Raw genomic sequence first — 27,364 nt, 5'->3', positions numbered from 1 at the left:
CTAGTATGCAACGAAAAAATGAAAAAAAATTGGTTGAGGTCTAGGTATGTTACTGTACGTCAGTACCTAATAGTTTTCTGCCTTGTCCATTTTAGTTTTAATATTAAGAGGCATATTTCAAATAATATGTTTACATTTGGTGTTGGATTGCCTACAGGCTACAGCACAAAAATAAAGAAAATAGGTTTAAATAATACATTGTATTCTTATTAACCAATATCAAAGTCTGTTATTTGGATTTGTTATATGGTTGTAACTTGTATAATATTGTGCTGTAATAATAAGACAATTTTATTATTTATTTTGTAAGCGTAATAATATATACAATTAAATAGGTAATATAAAGTTGAAGTTATAACTTATAATACAACTTTGTTAATGATTATTTTGAAATTTACGATAGGTGGAGGGAGGGGGCCCACGAGTTTAGTATACATAATTTTAGCACGCCCTAAAACGTAGCTCTAGTTGCGCCTATGCAAAAACTACTGGACCGTTTTCAATAAAAGTTATATCAATAGATTCCTTGACACTTGGAGGGTTTTCATAGCTTATTTTTCAACCACTATAAGTAACTAAAAGGCAGTTCACATTTGTATTTTTTTTCTTTTGTTTATTCGAATGGTTGCCACTTGCCACTGGTTACATTATAATTTATTACTAACAGTCCCGCCCACACCAAGTTTTTAAAAAAATGTATTTGTTAAAAAACTTATTGGTATTCCATATTCCTACGGTGAATTGAGTGATTTGTGCCGTCGGTATATCCCGTGCTTTTTTGTATATATAAAATGTTAAGTTAAAAATCGTGTTTAAGTGTCTAGCAAGTCACCTAGGTAGACAATCCGAACATGTCGCAGACAAGCCTGGGTTAAGATAATTTTGGACCTCAGGCCAAACAATTTTAGGAGCTCATAAACAAAATACAAATATTGGTGACCCACGAATAAATATACCTATTTTAGAGATAAAATTATTTTTATTATATAGGTATATTATATTTAATTATTGAAATACTTTTTTATAAAATGTAAGTGTTTGAACAAAGAACATATTATACATAACAAATTATAAATATTATTGTATGAATGTGTTCATTATTCTAGTTAATATTCAAAAGTACTTACAATTGTTATTGGTTGCATTGTTTACATTTTCATCAATTGCGACACTATGATCTGTAACTATAACATTTGTAATTGGTTTATCGTCACTTTCATCAAGTGTATGCATATGTTAAGTATATGTGTTGTATATATGGCTACTTAGTATGTGTTAAGATAATGTAACAGTGTTGCTTTTGACTTTAATTTTGATAGTGCATCTAAACTTCGCTGTTTTTGCCTAGGTTTTGGATAAATAACTATCCAGTACAATTCAATTTTAATACTTTATAAACACGAAAAATATAATATGATATTGTCGGTATTACGATATATACCATAATAATAATAATAACATATCTATTATCGATGTATTATAATTTAGAGCCTATATAGAAAACGTTAATGTATTTAATTCAAATATTTCTGATTTAATAAAAAAAAATTACTACCCGCCAGGGGTCTACTATTTTTTGATATCCATTAAGGAGCCCGGGGCCATGTTCACTCTACCATCTCAATCCTAATCAGTGAGTATAGTCAAGCGTGAGCATAAACGAGTTAAAAAGTTAAAGTTAAGTTAATTTTATCTTTTTAACTTAACTTTTTAAAATTTAATTTTCATTAACTTAATTTTTAACTAAACTTATTTTAATTGATATAAACTTAATAAATAACGAGTTACTTTTAATCAAATTCAAGTTAAGTTAATTTCAAAATAATTAAATAATAAATATAGTAAAAAATAAAAATTATTATTGATGTTGTATATTACGTCATAACCATTAACTAGAATAGGAAATTAGAAATATAGTTGAATTAATTTCTTGTTCCATTAATTAGAAATCTTCAAGAAAAATAACTTAATTAAATCGTAAATAATACATAAAGCCATTTAGGTATATTATATTATAATATATAGGACATAGGTGTATCGTATATATAAAGATTAAAGATATACCATACTGCGGCATAAGGGCATACTTTAATAATAATAATTAATAAATACTAATAACTAATAACTAATAAGTAATATGGTATTATCTTATTATATATTGATATAGATAAAAATCACAAAATTAATGTACAATTCTCAAGAACATATTATTATAAAATATTTTCGCCATAAATAAGTTATTTATTTATTTATAAATCAAACGATTGTGTATATTTCGGCATTTTCAATTTTGTATGCTTTTGGTACCTAGGTACTACATAATTCTATTGATTCAGTACCTATAATAATTTAATTCTATGTATAGAAAAGTTATTGGCTATTTCCTGTGTTCGATAATATTTATGATTTTTATTATTTTAAACCATATTACTGGGTGTTTATATAGATATAAAAAAAAATAATAACAACTAACTTAACTTAATAAGTTAATTGGAAATGTTCATATAACTTTTAACTTAACTGAGTTAAAAAAAATTAGGTTAACTGTTAACTTTTTAAAATGTTGTCCATCAACTTAACTTAACTCATTTAAAAAATATAAACTTGCCCAGGCTTGATTATAGTTACTCAATTTTCAAAAGAAAAAGTATGTAGGTAAATGCACATTTTAATGATTTCCATTCATACATTTTTTGTTAAATTTTTAGCATATAAAATATAATGAGTAGTTAATTACAAAAATAATATTTTTATGTACAAATATTACATCGTGAATAATATTATGATCTATTTAATAAGATTTCGCTTTTCTAATAGATACAATTATTTACATAATATAATATTATTATAATATTAGTGATATTTTTAGTAATTAATATATATTTTTATATTTTAATGTAATTATAAAATAATTGTTGGTTGTTACCTTCCTCTGCTCCATTACAGAATATTATAATATCAAATATCACTATTAATATTGTTAAAAGTTTATATGAAACCATAGCTATTGTTCAGATAAGTACAAAGAACAAGTGTAAACTTCTCTTTGCAATGTGATTCGATTCTTAATACAGAATATGACAATAGTGGTTCTATGTCATATACTACAAAGAAGTGCCTACCTATTTACTTAGGTGTATATGCATAAGAACAACTAAGTAAACATTTCATATATTTTGTTCATAAATATCTACTTGAAGCCATATGAAAAAATGATAAGTTTTAGTGGTACACGTGAGGTAAAATAAAATAATATATTAAAGCTAAACGCCACTTTTAGACTACGACGTTATAGCCACCGTATTTTATTAAAATTATTAATTACTAAGATCAAACGTTTGTATATATCGTTTAGCTTTAATTAATAACCAATAAATAATGGAGACGAGAATGCGGTAAATTTACCGAAATTTTTTTATGGGAGACACTGCAAAGACATCAGACAGCATAATATTTAACTGCATTTTTATTATATTAGGTATAAAACTACACTGTAGTGGATTTGTATTTAAGTACCTAGTAACATTATATCGATAGCAGAGCACTGAGAAAGAGCTCCTTTTTAACACAGCATTGAAAAATAACAAAGGTGATTTTCAAGTATTTTTTTTTTCAAAAAATGTTGAACTTTCAGTTAAACTAACATATAATAATACAGTTATACAAGAATAAATGTTTAAAAAAATTGTCTAAAGAATATATATCGAGTATGTATATAGTTATCTAGCAGACAACAGTTAAACAGTTTAATTATCGTCCTAAGCGTTGAGGCGCAGTGAAGCAAAATATAATTCTATAATAATAATATTAATATTTAAAAATGCTCATAATTTACTTAAAAACAAAAATCTCGTAAAAAGCCAACGAGACAACACAGATAATGTTAAATACATTTAAGTTTGATAATAGGTAATTCATATTTTATACCTTATACGTATAATACCATTGATAATAATCGTGTGGATACGAATTTTGCTGGCAAATATTTTGCTATGTTTAGGTAATAAATATGTCACAAGCTATATTTCATCGACGGATGGGGATGACGATAACTCATATTGAAGACTATACCCGTATTGCCTTTTTAATTTTTATCCCTTTAAACCCTTTTTAACTTTAGAAGGACCTAACTTACGAATTATTATTATAAACTTAGGTTAGGATACACGCAGTGGTTAAAATGGGGAGCGCAAAAGGACTCGGACTCTGAAGGAAGTTGAAAACCGTCCACTTTAACAAATTAGGATTAACATTATTCAGAGTAAAAATTTGGATGATTATGCTTAAACACAACTACTGTTTACACATTACAATATTACATTGACATTAGACATTATAAATAAAATTATTTATAATATGAAACACTTAAAACTATATGGAATCATGGAGACATTAGTCCCCACTGGAATTTTTTCCCACTTTAAACACTGCATTTAAGTCAATAGTTTTCACGATCGTTTCTAAAATAAAAATGATACGTTCTAAGTAGTTAGGTAGGTACAGTCGAGACTCGATAACTCGAATGTCAAGGGAGATAAAAATTAATTGATTAATTAATTTTTCAAGTTACATGACTTGAATTATTTTAAAAAATTTTCCTGGGGACAAAAATAAAATTCGAGTTATCGAGACTCGTCTGTATTTACTATATACATATGATATGTATTTTGCCTGATAACTGAGCTGTGTTTACACCAGACATAATAAACAATAATTAATAACAATACAATAAGCTATTACGTGTTATGGAATAGGCGTCGGGAGTCCATTGTTTCGAATTAACTGTTATAACAGCAGTGTACCGATAATAGACTATATTATACACTAGGTATATTATTATTTTCAATAGGTTAATATTAATCGTTGTGCTCGAAAACAATTTGAAGCGAGCGAATTTGTTTTATAATTATTGCTGTCACGTTTGTGGACGTTTTCAATATTTTATTAAACTGCTTGTGAATAGAAATGGACAGCAACAGTTTTAACAGTAGATGATGGTGTCGCTAAATGTGATGTAGGTAATAAGTATACAGTGTGTAACAAATAGAACTGACTTTTGAAATAACTTTTGTTCTAATCAATATTTAAAATGTTTGTTTTGTATATAATTTATAGTCACTTGCGTTACACGTGTAATAAAAAAAATATATTTTTATTTTTAATACTGAAAATGAAAAATTTTAAATTTGATTAAAATTTTTTTGAATAAATTCGAAATAGCCAATTTGTGAATCTCATTATAAGAACGATTTGGATGGTAAAAACATTTATCTAAGTCAAGTAGTTTATTTTTAAAATTTTTCTAAATATCAATATTTTTTTGATTAAATTAATTTGAAACACGATAACTTTTTTAAAAAATATTATTTTTGGAAATTTGCTAACACGGGTAGATTTCTAAAACCATTTACTAATTGTATAATTTTATCAATCATGCGTTTAAGTAGCATAATTTTTTTTTTTGTCAGTTCTTTCCGTTACACCCCGTATAAAAATAAATCGGCACATGAAAATGTTAAAATTGTTCCTGAAAGAGTTTCAAATTCAGTTTTAGATAAGGCAATAGCCAGCTGTGACTACAGGGCCGTCCTTAGGGGGGGGGGGGGGGGGGCGAGCAGGGCTCAGGCTCTGAGCCACGCGCTTTTTGCTTACATAGGGAGGCCTCGCGTTTGAAAAAAGTGGTAAAATTGGTTTAAAAATTGGTTTTCGCCCTGGGCCTCGCAAATCCTAAGTACGGCAATGGCTTTGATGTATGTAATAAGTATGTAATCATTCCGTACATAAATGACTCATAAAAAACACATAAAAGTACATAAAAAAAAAATGTTAATATTTATCCTACTTACGAACAAATTTTAGAAGCAAAAAGAGTGTTATCCTAAAAACATAATATATGTTTTTATATTGTATATACAAGTTAAGGAAACAGCTTGTGAAATCAACATACAAGATCTTCTTAATCATATAATATTGTTCGAATTTTTACAATCCCATCTCTGCCAAAAATAGAAAACCGGATGCATAATTTTGAAATAATATAATGGGGTTGTGACAATAGTAGTGGGCAAGCTCAGTACAAGCAAAGATATATTTGTTTTAGAATACAACAAACGATGTATGTGATGGTGATTTATTTTTATATTCTTTAGTTCCATTACAATTACAGTGTAATGTTGAAAATAATAACGATAAAATAGTTTTATGAAAAAATCCTCGGCACTCATCAATAAGATTTTTTCGGCCAATTAAATATATATTCAAGGGACTGCTTTGGAAGAGTTAAAAATTGTTGAAGATCAAATCAAAATTATAATTCCTACAACTATAAAGATTGATGAAAATAACTTGAGGCCCCTGCAAATGTGTCATTTTTAAGGAGTTGTGTATAGGCAATTATTTCGTTCCTACGATTACTGATCGTCTTTGTGTGTGTAGTAAATGATCATTAGTGTGTGTAACTCCCCTACCATCACCCACGACCCGCATCAATTTACACTTCATTGTTATTTCTTATCTGGTTTATGGTCACACGTACACACATGCACAAGTCATTTATGGACGTGATATAGCCGTCACACTGATAGGTACTTCTAGTGGTTTGATTTAAAAAATGTAAAGATGTTTGTGTTGGTAAACAAGTTTACTTTGCATCGGTCGGAGAACTTTTTCAATTTTAGCAAATTCTTGACGAGAATAAATATTTTACATTTTATAAATTTATAAATGTTTAATATTGAATATATTAAAAAATATCTAAAATATAAAAAATATGCTCCGACCGATCATGCAAAGTAGACTTATTGACCAATTAAAACATCTTTACATTTTTTAAATCGAGCCACTAGATGTACTTTAATTTTTGTCAGTCGCTAAGGTTGTTTTGGTGAAAAATTAATAGGGCTTGCAGGGGCCTTAAGAAACACGTACGACGTACCTATCACGATAGCTCGAGTGTTTAAAGTTTAAACATTACAAAATATATTTAACCAATACGCATAATAATATTGTATATAAAATAATAAAGCGCGGACAAAAGAGATTTAAAATTAGAATTTTATACTATTAAGTTACAGTTTTGCCATCAAAAATAAAAATAATATTACATGTTACCAATTTACTATGAGATACCGGAAAAATGGACTAGCGCGACAGTAATGTAGCTAAATTGCCTATACAGGGTTCCGTGTTACCGTTATATTATGGTAGGTATACTAATTGATGTCAATATATTATTCATATAATCCATTTGAAAAATAAATAATAGGTGCAGTGGTACACATATCATATTTTCAAGATGTACTGGAAAAATAAACCTAAGGTTGTTTTACTCTAAGATTACTCGAAAATCATAAAAACGGTTTTACGTAAAAGCGTTTTATTTATATGTGGCGTGTATGGCCGGGATAGAAAATTAATATTGTGCTGACATTCTCCTAATTTATTTTAACACAAATCACGCACTGATGATGATTAAATTAATTAGGTCATAATTTGGTACTATTTACCCGTTAATAAATAATAATTAATATTAAATATATAATAATTGATAACATTTAAATCCCTAAACCCCCTACCCTGTGAACGGACCTATCATATAATTGTCATTTATGATAGTTTAACATCCATAATATCGGAGAATTTTTTAACCTCTTAAAACTTATATCTTCTTAGTGTAAACACAGAATAAATTAAAACTATTAGTATCCTTAGTAATTATTTTGTTTATAAATTATACAATAATAACGCTTAGGATTTTAATGCCCTAAAAATCTTTTAATGTTTAATAAAACAATTAATGTTTAATAAAAATCAAGCGTGAGCACACGTAAACCAATTTAAACGATTCAAAGATGTCGATAATGTCAACAATATCAGAAAATTTAAATTAATACCTATTAAAACGGTTTAATTAGGGCTGCCCCGGCTTTACTAAATAACAGCTGATTATGTGTTTTGATGTTCAACTGCGGGCTGACCATTATAGTACCAAGTACCAGTATACCGCATTTATTTTTAGTAAACATAGTCGATGAAAATCGAGCCTCACGATGATCATTGCGACATTGCGCATGCCCAATTCTACTTATTTAACAGTCACTTGTATTCGCGTACATATAGTAAGCTTGTCGCTTGTGTGTGTAAATTATGTACACAATTACAAACCTTTGAGGCGACGTGTAGCCGGTGTTATCTGACGTCATCGGAACATTGGTGCCGGCTGAAATACCAACGTTTGTTTACGTAATAATTATTTCGTGTATTAATTCTTATCGGTTTATCGTTATTTTTGGTAATAAACATGAAATTAATAAATAATAATTCATAATTCATATTATTAAACTTCGTAAAGAAGAATTTTTCTCAAATAAAATCATAAATACATTAAAAATTATCGTCGAAATATGTGCTATCGGTGAGCCAAAAAGTATACTTTTTAAGTATTATTTACTTCAACATTTTAGCCTCACCCCCAAAACCGCTACTGCAGTGTTTCCATGTATTCCAGGTCTGTAGTCTGCACGCCTGTTGTACCGCGACGGCCGGCTACATTTTCAACAATGAAATTCGTTCGAAAAGACCTCCAAACACCGTGTATTCATATAATTTGAAAAATTTCGAAATAAATTAACACCATATATACCTACCTGGCATAGCAATGCGTCATTCCACATCATTGGCCATTCATTCGCGGAATAGTCGCTGCTGCAGACTGCTAAACCAAGATGCTGCTCTACAAAATCATCAGCAAATGTAGCTCAGTACATATTATATTCAACTTTAAAAATTTTCCGTCTGAGAAAATATCGTTTTACACGATTAGTTCAATCCAAAATATTCAAACATTATGCAACTATATTATCGATGGTTTAATAATTCAAAAATGTTGTAAGTACATCTTTTGACGAAAACGAGTCAAGTGCTGTAGGTGTAAGAACGGTTGGATGAAATAATGACAATAACGTCTTGGCAAGACACACGTTTTATTAACGAAATACAATATAATATATATATATCAGCGCGTGTTGCGTCGACGATGGTCAGGCAAAAGCTGCCACCACGCCGGCGGCGACCAGACCGGTTGTAAGTCGTGATCTCGCGGACGTCGATGGAGACGCCGTGGTCGTTGCGATAACGACCGCGACAGTGCATAATAGTATAAGAATAGTGATAATTGTATGTTTGCAAAATATATGTGGCAAGTGATATTGTACATATTTAAGTCAATAGACAGCGGACTATTATGTGATAAGTACTATAAATAAATATTGTTATTTCTAAAATGTGTTAAGTCCTATAATTGTGTACTAATAACAGTTTTGCAATAATGTGTTAAGTGAGCACTTACAACATTTCTACCGTCTACGAAATTTTTCCCGCCATATTGAGTGTGTGTTAAATAAATGTGTTAAGTACAGTTTTTTTTTATTTATCTTTAAAATATCTTCTATATTCATAAATTGTTCTTATATACCTACTATTGATAGGGTAAATAAGCAGTACACCACAACTGTTCAATTTCGTTTAATTATTGCATAATCTCTTCAGTGATACATAAAAAATTTAAAAAATTGAATTGGCTCTACTGTAAAATTCATTATTTTTTACATACAACATTTTTGAATTAAGCCGTCGTTATGGTATAGCAGTAATTTCAATTTTTATGTAATGGGTCACTATTATAGTAATAATTTAGAAAACCATGAAATCGGCATATTATACCTGCAGATGACCAGCATCTAACAAAAAAAGTGGGTAAGTGGATGTCGCATTGTCGCTCTGTTGTACAGTAGGTTATAAGTGGGTCAATGCATAATGGATTGTATTTAACTTGAATTCGCAATGATATAATATCATAGACGTGTCAACGGCGGCAGCCTAGGATGCCTGGGCCGCCCCTGCAATTTTTTAAAGGCGCCAGTGAACCGAGTTTTAAGTTAGAAAAATTACAACTTTTGTTTAAAAAAAAAAAATTCTTTTATGCGGGTATCGTTATAATTACTATATCTACTTAGATTATATTAATTGTAAATAGATAATTCAGACTTTGGATTAAAACTATGGCTTTGGGTGTTTAGGGCTTTTTTCGGTTCACTGGCGCCGGTTATTAGCAGGGCTGCCGCTGCATATGAACTCTAGTCACGCATATGTATAAAGGTGCGTTTACATCAGGCCGCGAACACGAACGAATGCATGCGAATGCTACTGAATGAATTCGCACGCGAATTCGGTAGAGATTCGGCCGCACCATTTTACAGAGTGTGCGCGACACCGTCGACTCTCCCACCGCGCCGCAAAGGCATAGGGCGGGACGGGGAGACAAGTCGCACAAGACGACCACCGGCCGCCGTCATAGATATTATAGAAAATTAATTAAATAATTTAAAGATTTAAATATTTAATATCTATGGCCCCCGGCCGGCCTCTCTCTCGTATTTATATACCTACACACCGTCGAACCGACAACCCACCGATCGAAGACGAAACCACCGTCGGCCGACCGCGACGCCATATGCCGCCGTATTTCTATATTACTTGGTGGTAGAGTTATTTCGTTTTCGACCATAGAAAGTAAAAAATCAAACTGTTGAATATAGACACGAAACAATTCACAAAATTTTATGTTATTATTTTTTAAATGTCTATTAATTAACACTTCGTAAAAACCTTCTGTATCGCGATTACTTGAACATAATATCATCTGTTCGCTTTTTTATTGGTTTCAGATAGGAAAATATAAAATCTTCTTCATCTTCTTCTTCCAATAATAAAGTCAAAATGTCATTATTATTAATATACACCTACATAACAATTAAAACAAAACTGTATTAATTATTAATTATAATTAAAATCACACACTCGTCTGTACGTGGACAGGTTTGCGAGTGAACTGGACATTATGTACTTTGTAGCAGTGGCGGCGCGAAATTGTGGAGACTTTGAAGCATATTGTATAATTTAAATATTTTTAACACCGCACCATTTATTGAACCAAAATTAGCAGCAGGGGCCATTAATAATTATTAATTATAATATTTACCATGATATTTGTGTTGAGGTCTTACGATTATATATATATTTATACACCCACCCACCCATTTCAGACATGAAGCAATTGCTTCAAATAATCCTATATCCACTGCTTTGTAGCTATACTATAGCTACCAAAATCGCCGCGACATGTCGCGCTTAGTAAAACACAACCGGAAAAATGCGTCGCGGCGACATGTCGCGGCCTTGGAAAACGTACCTGTGCGGATGACGGCTGCACCTGTAAAGCCGGTGACGGATACGTGCGCGCACGGACGGCGGCCAACACGTTATGCGTCGGGCGTGTAGTTACTTAAGTCGTAGGTACCTGTCGATAGCCCTGTAAGGAGGGGAGAGTGAGAGATCGAAAGTGGACTGTATTAAAGCTAGGTTCAAATCTTTAGGATGTATGAGTGCTAAGGTGATGAATGAGAGGTACCTAATTACAATAACAACAATGGGTCGATAAATATGGTGCAGAACAATTTATTGTGGTGTTCTGCAAAAGACTCTCTTACTGACTAGGGTTAGTATTATAAGCGCGATCACATACGATCGCGTGAATCAATAAATCAAGAAACAAAAAAATAATACAAATGCAAAAGAAAATAGTGTTTGTTGACAAATAAATCGCGTGTGTACGACCTGATAAGGACGGAAGATGATACCACGACGATGGCGCGGCAGTTGACCCAGTGGAGCGTTGCAACAGCTGCGGGCGGCAATCGGGGCTGGCGTCACTTGCACTCCCGTCGCTTTCGACGAATGGGTCGACGACACTGCGTACAAAACGTAAAGACGAGGTGTTGGACGACGCGGACACGAACTCGTATTTCCGTTAGAGGGAGATCGCGAAACGGTCACGCGAAAACATTAATTGTCGCGGCGTAGGGACGCGGCACAAACGACAACAAAAAAATGGCTTGACCACGGTTCGCACTGCGTAGGACGGGCGGGCGGAACACGTGGGTGCGAAGCGAGCAGGGCTCGAAACGCACAGCGAGTCGGGCGAGCGACGGAAAAACTAATAAACGGTGTTGTATCACGACACAGGCGGTCGAGCGATACACGTTGTCGGCACTACGCACGGCGCGACATGAGAAGAACACGGGCGGCTCAATCTGCAAACACGTGGGCAACCACGGCCCGGGGTCCCACTGCGAAGCTCGGACGGGCGGCGGACAATAAATCAAGCCGCGGTGTCGGCGCGGACGGCCAGAACTCGAAACGCGAAGAAAACAACAAAACGTACATACACGATGAGTTCGTGAGCAGCGAAGGCTCACCGGATCGCGTTGATTAAAAATGTGGTTTACCAATAAAAGTGCCAAGACGGCGGAAAAACAACATGTTGCCTAGACGGCTTAGAAGCGACGACTTTTGCATGGCGGCGGGTGCGGATCGCTGGAGGCACGACTGTGGCGAGACCGTCCCCACTCTGGAGGTGCAAAGTTCGCTCGCACACTTTTCGGCGGCTGGGCGGCAGGGTGACAACATTATGACCTAGTCATATCGCATACAACCGCGCGGAAATACGAACGGCCGATTGTGTACCCAACATTTCCTCCCCGCGTTGAAAGACCAGGGCGTCTTTCAAGAGATCATCAAACATGAATATGGACGTTGAAGTTCAGATCATACACATTACAACAAATACGGTGCGAAAAAAAAAAAAAAAAAAAATACATGATAACATGGAAATAAATAATAATTAAAAAAAATTACATTGTACCTGACACTCATCAATAGACAAATAAATAAATAACATGAACGAGAATGTGACTGTTGCACACACAAAAAAAATAAAGAATAATAAACAATGAGGACCTTGGGAGATGAGGATAAGATCAGGGCTCGACTGGTAAACGCACAAGTTTCACTACCGGACGTTTGTAGACACCGTCCTGCGTGCGCACGGACACGACGCGAACAACCTCGTCTGATCCCGGGTGGACCTCGGTGACACGACCGAGACGCCACTCAGTTGGTGGTCGAGAGGGGGCCTCAACGATGACCATGTCACCGATCGTCAAATTCGGAGATGACTTGAACCATTTGTGTCGTCCTTGTAGTGTAGATAAATATTCACGTGACCACCGTTTCCAGTAGGATTGATGACACTGTCGAATGAGTTGCCAACGATTCAGCCTGTTGATTTGGACGTCGGTGAGGTCAGGTTCGGGTAAAGCTTGAAGCGGCTGTCCTATCAGAAAGTGCCCGGGCGTTAGCGCACTCAAGTCGTGCGGATCGGATGATGTTGGCGTGATTGGTCTCGAGTTTAAAATACCCTCAATGCGGGTGGTCAAGGTGAGGAACTCCTCATATGTCAACACCTGTTGACCGATGGCGTGCTTGAAATGATATTTGGTGCTTTTGATGCCAGCCTCCCAAATTCCACCGAAATGTGGGGCGGCGGGCGGGTTGAAGTGCCACGCACAGGTCAGATGTGATGACAGACGATCTTGAACTTTGGCATCACGGAACAACGTTTTCAGCTGGCGCGCGGCGCCGACGTAATTTGTCCCACAGTCCGAATAAATGTTGGACGGGATGCCGCGACGGGCGACGAAACGGTCTAAGGCTGCAAGGAAGGCCTCCGTGCTCAAATCCGACACGATTTCGAGGTGGACTGCCTTAACGGACATACAGATGAATAATGCTAAGTAGACCTTGACTGATTGCGCATTCCGACGGCGATGTTCTTTCACGAAGAACGGGCCTCCGTAATCCATCCCGACGTGCGAAAAAGGTCGATGCGGTTGGACCCGGTAGGACGGTAAATCTGCCATCATCGGCTGAGGGCGGACAGCCTTGTGACGGGTGCACGGAACGCACGAAAATATGACACGTCGAACCGCAGCGCGACCCGACAAAATCCAAAATTTTTGGCTTAACATTGACGGTACTAATTTTGAGCCGCCGTGCAGAAATGACAGGTGGTAGTGGCGAATAATCAGCTCGGTGAGGTGTGAGGATCGCGGCAGCAAAATCGGGTGCTTCGCGTCCTGACTGGCACTAGCGAAGCGAAGACGGCCTCCGACTCGAATGATACCCTTTTCGTCGACGTAAGGTGCTAGTTGTGCCAGGGACGGCGGCGAAATCATGGATTCATTTTTTAACATTTTTCTCAAGTCTGAAAAATAAACTTGTTGTGTGCGTTGCACGGCGATCGATAACGATCTTTCCCGTTCGGTAAACGTGATTGGACCGACGCGGACAGGTTGTCGACGTAGACGGTGACACAGGTAGCGCAATATGTATGACAATACACGCAGCATTTTACCGAGCGACGAAAATCGGTCAATAAATTCGAGTGAAGGCGGATGAACATTGACGGCCAACGTCGTGATGACATTCGGTCGGGTCTCCGGCAGCTGGTCTGGTGTGAGCGGAATAAATCTCGATTGGGGCCACTGGTCTTCGGGAAGTCGTAGGAAGTCAGGACCGTTCCAATAGATGGACGAGGACAACATTGATTTCGGCAACAGTCCACGAGAAGCTGGATCCGCGGGGTTGTCGTTGGTCGAGACGTAACTCCACATACAACCAGGTAGCAATTGACTTATTTTTGCAACTCGATTTGTTACAAAGATCTTGAAATGTTTTTGGTCCGACGTCAACCATGACAAGACGACCGATGAGTCTGACCATGCTCGCAAACGAGATACGGGAACTTCGCTGGACAGAACAGAATGCACATGGTGAAGGGTACGGGCCAATAACAGAGCACCGCACAGTTCTAGGCGTGGTATCGATAGCGACTCGTCGGCGGTCGAGCTCTTCAAAGGCGCAACCTTAGTTTTACAGGTAATGAATTTTACAGAAATATTGCCGGCGGCATCGACGAGACGAAGGTAAATGGTAGCCGCATATCCTTTGATCGACGCGTCTGCGAAGCCTAGCAGCTGGATGTCCTGTTGACAAGTGGCTTCGATGTGACGTGGTAGGCTTAAATCGAACACAAGTGGTAATTCTGTGCAGAACTGTTGCCACATGGATTGCAACTCGTCAGGCATCGGATCGTCCCACCCGAGTTTCTTGCTCCACAAAAGCTGCATAAAACACTTTGCCCACAGTAGCATTGGTCCCAGGGCGCCGATGGGGTCGAATAGGCGGGCAATGACGGACAACACTTCTCGTTTCGTAGACGAAGTCTGTTGAAGGCTGGTATGATAAACAAATTTGTCGGTGTTCGTGTCCCAGTGCAGGCCGAGAACTTTCACGGCGTGTTCTTCTTGAGGGTCGAATGATATGGCCTGTACTCGGTCCCCGGAAGGAACAGACTCGAGTACGGCGGTGCTATTGCTGGTCCACTTACTCAACTCGCAGGCACAGCTGCGCAGTAGACCGACGATGTCCGTTTTTCGACGTAACAATAGCTCTTCAGTGTCGGCGCCGATGACGATATCATCGACGTAGGCGGTTCTGGTGAGAACGTCTTTGGCTAACGGAAACCGATTACCGTCTTGGCTGTCGAGCTCGTGTAGACAACGTATGGCTAGATACGGCGCACAGTTGAGGCCGTACGTGATGGTACACAATTGAAATTCAACGACGTCGTCGCTAGGCGCGTCACGCCAAAAAATATGTTGAAATGCCCTGTCTTCTGGACGAATTAACATTTGTCGGTACATTTTGACAATGTCGGCGGACAGAATATATCGATGCATACGGCAGCGGAGTAGAATATCGCGTAGATCGACTTGCAGCTTCGGTCCGGTGCACAATATATCGTTCAAGGAGCGACCGGATGACGAGGCGGATGATGCGTCGAACACGACACGTATTTTGGACATGTCACCGTCGGCTTTGAATACGGCATGATGCGGAATAAAATAGATGCCCGGTGACGGGGCTGGCACCATGTGTCCCAGCGAACGGTAGGTGGACATGAACTGACGATACGCCGCATACAGCACGGGATCCTTGGCTAATCGCTTTTCTAGATTATAGAATCTTTTCAGCGCTATAGAACGCGAATCACCGAGACCGTGATGCGATGTACCATGCTGTTGAGTTGGGCCGGTGAACAAATGGCGAAATGGTAGGGCGACACAAAATCGACCTGTCGTATCACGCGAGGTAGACTTAGTAAAATACTCTTCACACCACTGGTCTTCCGTGGTAGGTGACGACGGTGCGGCGGGTTCTTCGATCAACCAGAATTTTTTAATTAAATCTTCGATTGAGGGCGGAGCGACTGCGGTGGTCAGCGTGACTGGAGGTGACTTGTTCGGAGTAGAAAATGAACCGAAAATTATCCAGCCAAGCTGAGTGTCAAGGGCCGATGGTAAACCCGAATGATGTTCCACACCCGCGTGTGGGCGGATCAGACTTGGTAGGATATCCGCACCGAATAAAACGTCGATGCGAGACGGAGTGTCGAATTTGTCATCGGCGAGTCGAAGGTGTTGATATTGTTGACGCACGGTCGCTGGTAACCGAGTAGCTGGCATGGCAGTGGTAATTTGTTTTAGAACAACTAAGTCAACAGACGGGAATAAATAATCTGGTTTAACGTGTGACGAAAATTGACAGCGGGTTATACCTTGAACGTGGGACACAGGACTTTGTGCGAAACCTACGATGTCAGACTTGTAACGACGTTTCGAAAGTCCAAGCCGCGCTGCACAATCACTAGTCATGGCGGAAATCTGCGAGCCACTATCGAGCAGTACGCGTACGCAATGTACTTGTTCCCACGCATCTTTAATGTGAACAATCGCTGTACCTAGTACGACGGTAGAATTGGTGCAGGCGGCACCGACAAACGAGCTAGAATTACCACTCGACGTGGTGGGTTGGGGTACCGGGGTACTATTCGAAGTCGTATTATCTACAGTTGACGTTTGATTTTGTTCACGATGTAGTAGGGTGTGATGACGCTTACTGTTGCACGAAAAACAACCCTTGGTCGACGGACACGTATTGACCATATGACTCGAACTCAAACACGCGAAACACAATTTACGAGCTAATACAACGTCTCGTCGTTTATCAACAGTCATTCCGGTGAGTTTCGGACATTGATATATTCTATGATCGGGCTTATCACAATATAAACAATTCCTAGTCTTAAATTTAGTCGAAGCGGACGTAGTAGCAGCGAACACTGATTTAGTCGATTTGGTATGTTTACCGCGAACATCCGGTTTTTCGAACGGTTTTTCGTTGCGACCGACTTTATTAGATTTTGTAAGATTTTCCAAAATCTTACATCGATGTTGCACAAAATTTACTAATTCGTCAAAAGTCGGAATAGTTGACTGTGACGTACTAGATTCGAACAGTTGTAACGTGGTCGGGTCGAGAACGCGAGAGCACATATGGAACAGCAAAAAACTCGAAAGGTCATCGACCCCCAGCGATTTAATTATTGATACATTTTCCTTAAATGTATTGACGAACTCAATTAAAGCTGGTAGTGATTCATGAGCGATTGGTTTAAAGGCGAATAATTTGTCCATGTGAGCGGAAGCTAACAAACGTTTATTGTTGTAACGCTCGGACAACGCGTCCCACGCGATCGGGTAGTTAGCCGCGGACAACGGTATAGATTTAATAATAGCCAACGCTGAACCAGATAGACACGACAGTAAGTGATGAAAACGCTGTGCGTCATCTATGTGTTGGTTATCATGTACGAGTGATATATATATATCGCGAAACGATCGCCACGATAGTAAGTTGCCGTCGAACATAGGTAATTTAATTTTAGGTAACGCGACGAATTGTTGTTGTGGCACGGAATTGGTGAACGACGAAGACGACGATTTACTTTCGGAAGTAGACACAGGAACGGCACTCGCGACAATTGTTTTTATTTCAAGACGCATGGATTCCATGGAAGTAATCAACGGACGATCAACCTGTTCAAACTCAGCAATACGGTCGGCGTCGATTAATGCGTTAATAATGATGTCTTGTTGATGTTGAAATTGTTCGACGAACTTATTTAGTTCTTCAGCGTGAATAATTAACGACGGTATTTTCCCAATATCAGCGCGTGCCTCTAATGCTGTGGCGTGAATATTTTTAACCGAATTTAATATGTTATCGCGTTTGACGCGACCTCGCAGTAGAACCTTTACCGGATCCTCTTCTTTCTTTAGTGGTGCCATGACGATACGAATACGAAATTAAATGATTACGTGATGAGGTACGATTGTGACGAAGTAATTACACGAAAATAAATCCGGCCCGAAGGACCAAACAATGTGCGGATGACGGCTGCACCTGTAAAGCCGGTGACGGATACGTGCGCGCACGGACGGCGGCCAACACGTTATGCGTCGGGCGTGTAGTTACTTAAGTCGTAGGTACCTGTCGATAGCCCTGTAAGGAGGGGAGAGTGAGAGATCGAAAGTGGACTGTATTAAAGCTAGGTTCAAATCTTTAGGATGTATGAGTGCTAAGGTGATGAATGAGAGGTACCTAATTACAATAACAACAATGGGTCGATAAATATGGTGCAGAACAATTTATTGTGGTGTTCTGCAAAAGACTCTCTTACTGACTAGGGTTAGTATTATAAGCGCGATCACATACGATCGCGTGAATCAATAAATCAAGAAACAAAAAAATAATACAAATGCAAAAGAAAATAGTGTTTGTTGACAAATAAATCGCGTGTGTACGACCTGATAAGGACGGAAGATGATACCACGACGATGGCGCGGCAGTTGACCCAGTGGAGCGTTGCAACAGCTGCGGGCGGCAATCGGGGCTGGCGTCACTTGCACTCCCGTCGCTTTCGACGAATGGGTCGACGACACTGCGTACAAAACGTAAAGACGAGGTGTTGGACGACGCGGACACGAACTCGTATTTCCGTTAGAGGGAGATCGCGAAACGGTCACGCGAAAACATTAATTGTCGCGGCGTAGGGACGCGGCACAAACGACAACAAAAAAATGGCTTGACCACGGTTCGCACTGCGTAGGACGGGCGGGCGGAACACGTGGGTGCGAAGCGAGCAGGGCTCGAAACGCACAGCGAGTCGGGCGAGCGACGGAAAAACTAATAAACGGTGTTGTATCACGACACAGGCGGTCGAGCGATACACGTTGTCGGCACTACGCACGGCGCGACATGAGAAGAACACGGGCGGCTCAATCTGCAAACACGTGGGCAACCACGGCCCGGGGTCCCACTGCGAAGCTCGGACGGGCGGCGGACAATAAATCAAGCCGCGGTGTCGGCGCGGACGGCCAGAACTCGAAACGCGAAGAAAACAACAAAACGTACATACACGATGAGTTCGTGAGCAGCGAAGGCTCACCGGATCGCGTTGATTAAAAATGTGGTTTACCAATAAAAGTGCCAAGACGGCGGAAAAACAACATGTTGCCTAGACGGCTTAGAAGCGACGACTTTTGCATGGCGGCGGGTGCGGATCGCTGGAGGCACGACTGTGGCGAGACCGTCCCCACTCTGGAGGTGCAAAGTTCGCTCGCACACTTTTCGGCGGCTGGGCGGCAGGGTGACAACATTATGACCTAGTCATATCGCATACAACCGCGCGGAAATACGAACGGCCGATTGTGTACCCAACAGTACCTTAACCGCGTCAATCTATATTATAGATATCTGTGTTAATTACTTACACTTTGCCACATAGACGGTAGACCTATAAACTGCTATAATTGACTGCCGTCAATGCTACTATGGTATAGGCGATAACCATAATATGACCGAGAGAGAAAGAACTTAAAGCAGTGAAGGAGAGCCGCACCTCATGAGAAACTTATATACATTTTACTACAGTACTCCCTCGTTAACACGAACACGACGGGACCACAAAATAACCTGTTCGTGTTAAAAAAATTTGTGTAAACCGATAGGTTTAACACGAATTTGTTCGTGTTATCAGAGAAGGTTAAATCTAATACGTTATTTTACACTCAAATACATTTTTTTTATTAAGTAATCTTCAAAATAAAAATTTACATTTCTTTGGTACATACTACATATAAACAAATATTTAAAATATTTTTAATTAATTAATTACTACACTACATTACATATATAAAGAAATATTTTTAATACATTTTTTCAAAAAAAAATTAATTTAAAACTCACGTAGGTTTAAAAAAGTCAGTGATAGGTTTCTGGGTGAATGTAACTTCATAGTTTTCTGATGCTGTTCAACTGGTCATCAAATTTGCAATCTAACTCTGCACTGGTTTGGGAAAATTTTACGAGGGTATCAAAGGCTGCCAACACATCAGCCCGAGAGGGTTTATCTACTGGAGGTTCAGTAGGTTCAATTTCTTGATCTGAGATTTCGGGGTTTTCATCTTCTCCATCTTCTCCAGCATTTTCATCGCAGATATCGAGATCATTATCCATTTGTATAAAACTTGAAAAAGTTTGAGCATTTTCATCAGAAGTTACAGCTAACAATTTATTCCAATCGTCCTCAATTACATCCTCAATGTGTATTTCGGGGGTTAAGTTGGCGTCGTTTTCAATGTTCCAGGCTTTCTTAAAACTATTACTGATCGTTGTTGCAGTTACATCATTCCACGATACAGCCATTGCCCTCATCGCTTGTAAAATATTCCATTTTACACATGGTTGATCGGAATCAAGGCATAACAGTGCATGGCGTACAAGTCTAGTCTTGAAATATCGTTTAAAAGCTGCAATTATCCCTTGATCCAGAGGTTGTAACCTGGAGGTGCAATTTGGAGGAAAATAAACTATTTTTACGTTTGGCAATTCCAGGTCTCCAATATTATTATGGGCACTGCAATTGTCCATAGTCAAAAGTACATTTCTATTCTGAAGTGCCATTTTTCGTTGAAATTTAAGTAACCATAGGCGAAAAGATGTTGAATCGACCCACGCGTTTTTTTGATTAGTGTATTCGAATGGAAGACTAAGCTTATTTACGTTTTTAAAGCATCTGGGGTTTTGATATTTGCCTATCACCCAAAGCTTGAGTTTTTCCGACCCAGTAGAGTTGCAGCACAGCACAACAGTCAATCTCTCCTTACTCTTTGCACCCCCATGTGACTTCACTCCTTTAAAATCCAATGAACGGTCGGGCAATAAATTATAAAAACACCGGTCTCATCAATATTGAAGATATCATTTTCGCTATAGGATTGCCTCACCTTTACGAACCCTTGAAGCCATTTATTTACGTCTTCATCTGCAACTTTATTTGCCTCGCCGCTCAAAACATGACAAGAAATATTATACCGTTTTTGAAATCTCCATAACCAGCCATCAGAATACGCCATATGCTCAACGCCATTGGAAGTACAAATCTCCTTTGCTTTCTCCCTCACAAGTGCACCTGATAGTGGAATGTTGGAGTCTCTGGCTTTTTTGAACCACTTCAAAAGTTCCTTTTCAACGTCTTCAAGCATGGGTTTTCGTAGACGCTTTGTACTGTTGGTTGAACCAAGCGCAACTGCTTCGTCAATCTTATCTTTATTTTTAATAATTGTTGATAATGTTGATTTTGGAATGCCAAATTTCTCCGCGATTTTGGTTTTAGGCAATGTACCTTTTTCGACTTCTACTAAAATTAGTTGCTTAGTTTTTAGATCTATAGACATTTGCTTCCTTTTCAAACTCATTTTGGTCAATCACTAACGACACCAACAAAGTCAACTGACCAACTGATTGATAGAGCAATTATTAGTTTAAACGAGAGCGATTATCGCCGAACTAGATTGCACACATACAAATGTACACATGTATACATATGTATGTACCTACAATAGAGATTATGTACATACATAGTAGGGATAAGATAAGATATCGATAAAACTGTGTTATAAAGATTAAATTACTAACGACTAGTATACGAGTAATAAAACGAAATTAGATACATATGTACAGATTGACATTTTTCTGTTCGTGTTAATCAACAAAACGACAATATGGTACCTAAAATTTGTTCGAGTTTCGTGTTAACCGAAATAATTCGTATAAACCGAGGAAATAAAAAAACCGCTATCTTATAGTATAGAGCTTTTCTCTGGACTGAAAAACCGGTTCGCGTTATACAATGATTTGTGTTAACCGAGTTCGTGTCAACGAGGGAGTACTGTACTTGGTTTCTTTTCTCGCTCACCGCACCCCTCTGACTTCTCTCCCCGAGCGCTGCACATTAGTTTATAGGTCTGTGCCACGATTTAAGATAGACTTTCTATGGTCTATGCTTTGCAGTTTTGCACAGTCGGCAGTTGCACTACTTGCCACTCGACGTCATTCGCGTCATAAACTCACAATATTTTTTCATTGGGTGTGGGGAGGGCACTGTAGGTTTTTATATTGGGTAGGTTGGTACACGTGTGTTGTGTTTGGCAGAATTTCTAATGGGGCACCCGTAGGTTTCTGCCGTGCCCCGGGGTGGGGGGATGGCGGCACTTGTTCTCCGGACACCGTGACTTGCACGGAGAAAAATGCCGCCCAGTGGTCGAGGATACGAACGTCTCTCCAGCACCACCCATTCAAAAATTTTACAATTTTTTTTTACAGGAAATTAGCATGTAATTTAGCATGAATTTGCATGACTATCGCCAAAATTTGCATGACAAAATATACAACTCTATGACAAAAAATGATGTGCGGTGCTGGAGAGACGTCTCACCAGCACCGCCCAACGTGAAAAATTAAAAATAATAACAAACTCGATATACCAAAATGTAGCACGTGATTAGCACGAATTTGCACGATATACCCCGAAATTCGCACGTGTCTGGTCCGCGAACAAACCACGTTCGACTATTTCGCGCGTCTCGCCAGCACCGCCCAAAATGGAAATTTTGCGAAAATCAAAAAACTGTTTATGCCAATATTTAGCACGTGATTAGCACGAATTTGCACGATATACCCCGAAATTCGCACGTGTCTGGTCCGCGAACAAACCACGTTCGAATATTTCGCGCGTCTCGCCAGCACCGCCCAAAATGGAAATTTTGCGAAAATCAAAAAACTGTTTATGCCAATATTTATTAAATTTTCATTTTCCATTATTTTTTAGTTTTATTTCTAGAAATGTTAATAAAATTTTATTGGTTGGTTAAAAAAGCTTGAAAATATAAAATAGAAGGCTCCTAGTATATTGTTTCAAAGGTAGATGAAAAATATTAAAAATATTTAGTCACAGTTTTTTTTTATAAGCATTTAAAGTTCAGAAATCACGAAAGTTAGCAAATTATTTTGAGTTGAGGATTCGTAAAAATTTTTCTTTTTAAATCTAAGATTTTAAAATGTAATACAAGATTCCTTATAAGATTATCTACCTTTATCAAAAAAAAATGTGTACGAGAAAGTCAAATTAAAGTTTTATGAGCGTTTGACATTCAAATTTTTACAACATTTAATATTTACTCGATTTCTCATGTAGCGATTTCCTTATTTTTTTGTAATTCAAAATCGAATAACTGTAGATACATGAAAATTTCACTGAATGTTTATTATATTAGCATTTCCTACACACCATACAATTTTAAAAATATTTTGACTGTTGTGCCAAAAAGTGTAAAAATTGTATACAAGGCTCCTGATATATTGTTACAATAGCAGTTGTAAAATATGAAAAATACATTGGCACAGTTTTTTTTATAAGCATTTAAAGATCAAATCTTGACAAAATTTATCAAAATATCGAAAATTATCAATCATTGTAATTAATAAATTATAAAATGTTCAGTTTTTATAGCTAAGGATTCAAAATTTAAAACAAGATTCCATGTAAGTAGTTTATTCTGTTACCAAAAAATCAAAATAATACACAAGCACAGTTTATTTTTATAGTAATTTTAAGTACAAATTTGGACGAAATTACATATTAAAAAGCCTAGAATAACTATTTTAGTTATTTTGTTGTGATTGTATAATATTATTCGTGGTTACTTGAAACTTCTAAAGTGTACTATTATATATCTATGATAGTATCACGGTTTGTTGTTGATGTATAACGCGTTATAAGTACCTAATGGATATTGTGATATGATTAATTTGGAATTTAGTATAGGTACCTATTATAGGTCAATTTTTTTTTTAATACCATAAATATGTATAATATGTCTTAAACCTAGACTGACATACCGTCTCCGCTCAGAATCGTTTTTCTTATACAATGATATATCATTAAATTAAAATTTAATACCATGCATTATACAGTGACCCACTTGTAACCTTCAGTACAGCAGAGCACCTTTTTATTAATATTTTCACTGTAGATTGAATAATTGTTAAGTTGATAGAGCTAATTATTTAACAGTGGTAGACTTAATATAATGCTCATGTTGGATCCTTTGTTTTTAATTTGGTTAGCTCGTAGGTAGTAAAATATTTGAATGTTTTGATTAAAATTGGATATATTATATCTAAAATAGTTTAACTTGAATCATCTCTAAGGTTTAATACGATCATGTTATTGTTTGGGTGTGATTGTAATATGATTTGTACCGTGGTATGACGGGTGAGCTGGGGAATTCCAAACAGAAGTTCATCGATATCCCATCGTATTATTGTTATTGCTCATTGCCTATTGGCCAATAAAAATAAACTGCGCTACTAATATTGCTACTGTATTATCATTAACCATTTTTAGTATCCAGGATTTTTTTAATTCATTATTCCGATTTCACCGTTGTTGAAATAAACGTTGTTTCCACGCCGCTATGAGTTTGGTTATTTAGTTTGCACCTAATAGTTAGTTTATGTATAATTTTTCTCTATTAATTCATTACTACCTGAATAATGGCGGGTCGAAAAACAGTTATCCCGTCTCATCAAATTGTGGAAGCAGTTCTTAAGTTTAATGACCGTATAATAACTGAAGTCAATGGTGAAAAAAGTAAGTAGACCTAAATTTTTATAAAAACTTACAGTAATAATCAATTTAATACTAAATTAAATTAATTGACGTAGTAAATTATAACTTTATTGTGTGTATTCACTAATATGTAGGGCTCGGTAGTTATATAGATGTTAAAAATTAAAAATATGCTTGAAAAAATGTGAAATATGAAAAACAAATTTAAGTATTTAATATAGAAATTTAAAATTATTCAAAATTCCAAAAATACCACTTTTTGTAATTAATTTTCACTAAAAGAAATAAAAGATTGATAAATAATTAGGTATATAATATTCAAATATTTGAATTTTTAAATTTTTTTGTGCTGAACAAATAGTTTTCATCGTCGTGGCGCGAGCTAACCTTAAGTAAAAAAAAATAAAGCGGCGGCACGACAGTGTATATTATTATCTCGAAGCAGGAGTTGCCCATTTCAACATTGTACATTTTGGTGTTTTTTTTAACAGGACCTAACTAATTATCTACTAAATCAATATACTTCTAATAAATTGGAAAAATTAGAAAAATCGTGCAGATGATCTTTTTGAATAAATCATCAAAATAGTACTGTTAGAAATTACGTTATTAAAGGAAATGTGCAAACTTTTTAATGAGAAATTATAATGAAATCTGGAATCACGGCGGCCGCATCTCGCATTGTCGTGCCGACTGATTCCCCCACTCAATTTCATGTACGCGACGCATTTCATTATTGCTTGTCGCACAAAGTCCTTACTGCCGACCCAGAGGCATCGACCGACTCGGCTACACTTAAATAATATTTTATCGTGTTGTATTGCTCCACGCTCTGACTGAACAAAATGATAGCGCTAAGCACCACCACGCAAGGCACGGATGAGAGTGGGTCCCTTATACGTAACGTCAATATAAATAAGAATGAAGAACTCAAGGTAATATGTTCTAATGGCGAGCCAGAAGCACCGCCCTAATATTAATATGTAAGATTACAATGTTTTACATTCATATGAAATGGATGGGCGCCCACTAATGGATATACATAGGTAAAATTAACACGTAGGTACAAATGATACAAAATAATAATATAATGATACAATCACCGGTCTCCCTGGTACCCGCAATGTTGCCACTCGTTCACCTTCCGACTGCTTAATTGGTCCATACGGCGAGTCGACGCTGGTGGACTGGGAATCCCAACGATGGCCACTGACGGGTGGCGCACACTAATAATTCGGACGTCGCCGATACTCCACGCAACACAATGGCGACGGCCAACAACCAGATACCTGCCCGCGTACACCACGAGACAACGTACCACAGGTGATCGACGGGTAACTAATATGGACGGATCGACTTAACACACGCGAAACGCCACGGCCGATGAATACTTAACACGACACATTCACAACATCGATCACGCAGAAAAATAGTCTGTCGCGCAACACGCGGACGTGACAAAGGTGCCGGGGCCGTTGCAACAGTTGCAACGAACAGACAGAGGGTCACTGACTAGACGTTGACGGGTTCGCGGTGAGACGGCAGGCAGTGACCGAGATGGCACAGGCGGGGCGGGGGTATCGAATATTCTCGACGTGGAGTCTACCGTAATGACCGACGACAATTTATTATTGTAGATAACAGGCCGACGGCCAAATAACGTTATCGAGGATTTTACAGATATCCGACATTGCTCTTTCACGACTTCACGTATATTTTAACTTAGATTCTCGCCACTACCTATACGTAGCTATGGATTATTTGTTTCAATTCGTTATAAACTATATCGCTTCATTGAATTACATTATAGCTTAAATTTTTTATATTTTATTTAATGTAGTTTGTTAAATTGTAATTAATACTATAGTATTACACTATTACCTAGTGTGTTATACTGTTGATAATTATTCCTATGTTCGTACCTATATTATGTTCGTACGATAATATATTGGTATTATTTAATTATAAATATGCCAAACAAAGTGTACAAAGAAAGAATAAAAAATAAAGAAAAGTACTTATTGAATAAAAAAAAGAATCTTAGTGATAAAATAAATTTCCCAAAAATACTGTTGTCTTGACAATTTTCTAAATTAATGGTTATATCACAACTCAATGCAAAAAACGGAAGAGTAAAAAAAAACAGATCTTTAAGTACTGTAACGATGTGATATCATAAATAAATTCTAAGTAAATTGAATAAAAAATATACTTATTTTGTTTCAATAATTTATTTACTCGGTGAGAAACTATATGACGTAAACTTTATACGACACAGCACACGAAATAACGTGAATAAAATAAACAAAATGCATTAGAAAATCAATGTAATTTAAAATATTATATTATAATGGACATTTCTGCTCAAAATAATTTCTCGCCAAGTAAATAAATTATTAAAACAAAATAAGTGTACTTTTTATTAAATTTACTTAGCATTGATTTATGATAGCCGATAGGTATCACATCCTTAAAGTGCTTAAAGATCTATTTTTTTTTTACTTATCCGTTTTTTACACTGAGTTCGAC

The 27,364-nt window shown here is 37.1% G+C and overlaps 3 protein-coding genes across 3 annotated transcripts; all 3 read right to left on the bottom strand.

The window, feature by feature from the left end:
- Positions 1 to 12,875: 12,875 nt before the first annotated feature.
- LOC132945621 (uncharacterized) lies at positions 12,876 to 18,149 on the bottom strand. Its single transcript, XM_061015393.1, has one exon. The coding sequence runs from the start codon at positions 18,147 to 18,149 to the stop codon at positions 12,876 to 12,878; it is 5,274 nt and encodes a 1,757-aa protein (XP_060871376.1).
- A 2,005-nt stretch (positions 18,150 to 20,154) lies between these two features.
- Positions 20,155 to 20,826, bottom strand: LOC132945620 (tigger transposable element-derived protein 6-like). The gene has a single exon (XM_061015392.1). It carries the CDS (start codon positions 20,824 to 20,826, stop codon positions 20,155 to 20,157), a length of 672 nt encoding a protein of 223 aa, XP_060871375.1.
- A 224-nt stretch (positions 20,827 to 21,050) lies between these two features.
- LOC132945619 (tigger transposable element-derived protein 6-like) lies at positions 21,051 to 21,620 on the bottom strand. Its single transcript, XM_061015391.1, has one exon. The coding sequence runs from the start codon at positions 21,618 to 21,620 to the stop codon at positions 21,051 to 21,053; it is 570 nt and encodes a 189-aa protein (XP_060871374.1).
- Positions 21,621 to 27,364: the final 5,744 nt, after the last annotated feature.

Source organism: Metopolophium dirhodum, chromosome 5 (assembly GCF_019925205.1).
Source record: "Metopolophium dirhodum isolate CAU chromosome 5, ASM1992520v1, whole genome shotgun sequence".
NCBI lineage: Eukaryota > Metazoa > Arthropoda > Insecta > Hemiptera > Aphididae > Metopolophium > Metopolophium dirhodum.
This window is presented reverse-complemented; position numbering and strand designations above follow the sequence as displayed.

What these genes read in the sequence shown, in the direction of transcription:
- LOC132945621 (XM_061015393.1), bottom strand. Translation starts at nt 18,149, where the DNA reads ATGGCACCACTAAAGAAAGAAGAGGATCCGGTAAAGGTTCTACTGCGA.
- LOC132945619 (XM_061015391.1), bottom strand. Translation starts at nt 21,620, where the DNA reads ATGAGTTTGAAAAGGAAGCAAATGTCTATAGATCTAAAAACTAAGCAA.
- LOC132945620 (XM_061015392.1), bottom strand. Translation starts at nt 20,826, where the DNA reads ATGGCACTTCAGAATAGAAATGTACTTTTGACTATGGACAATTGCAGT.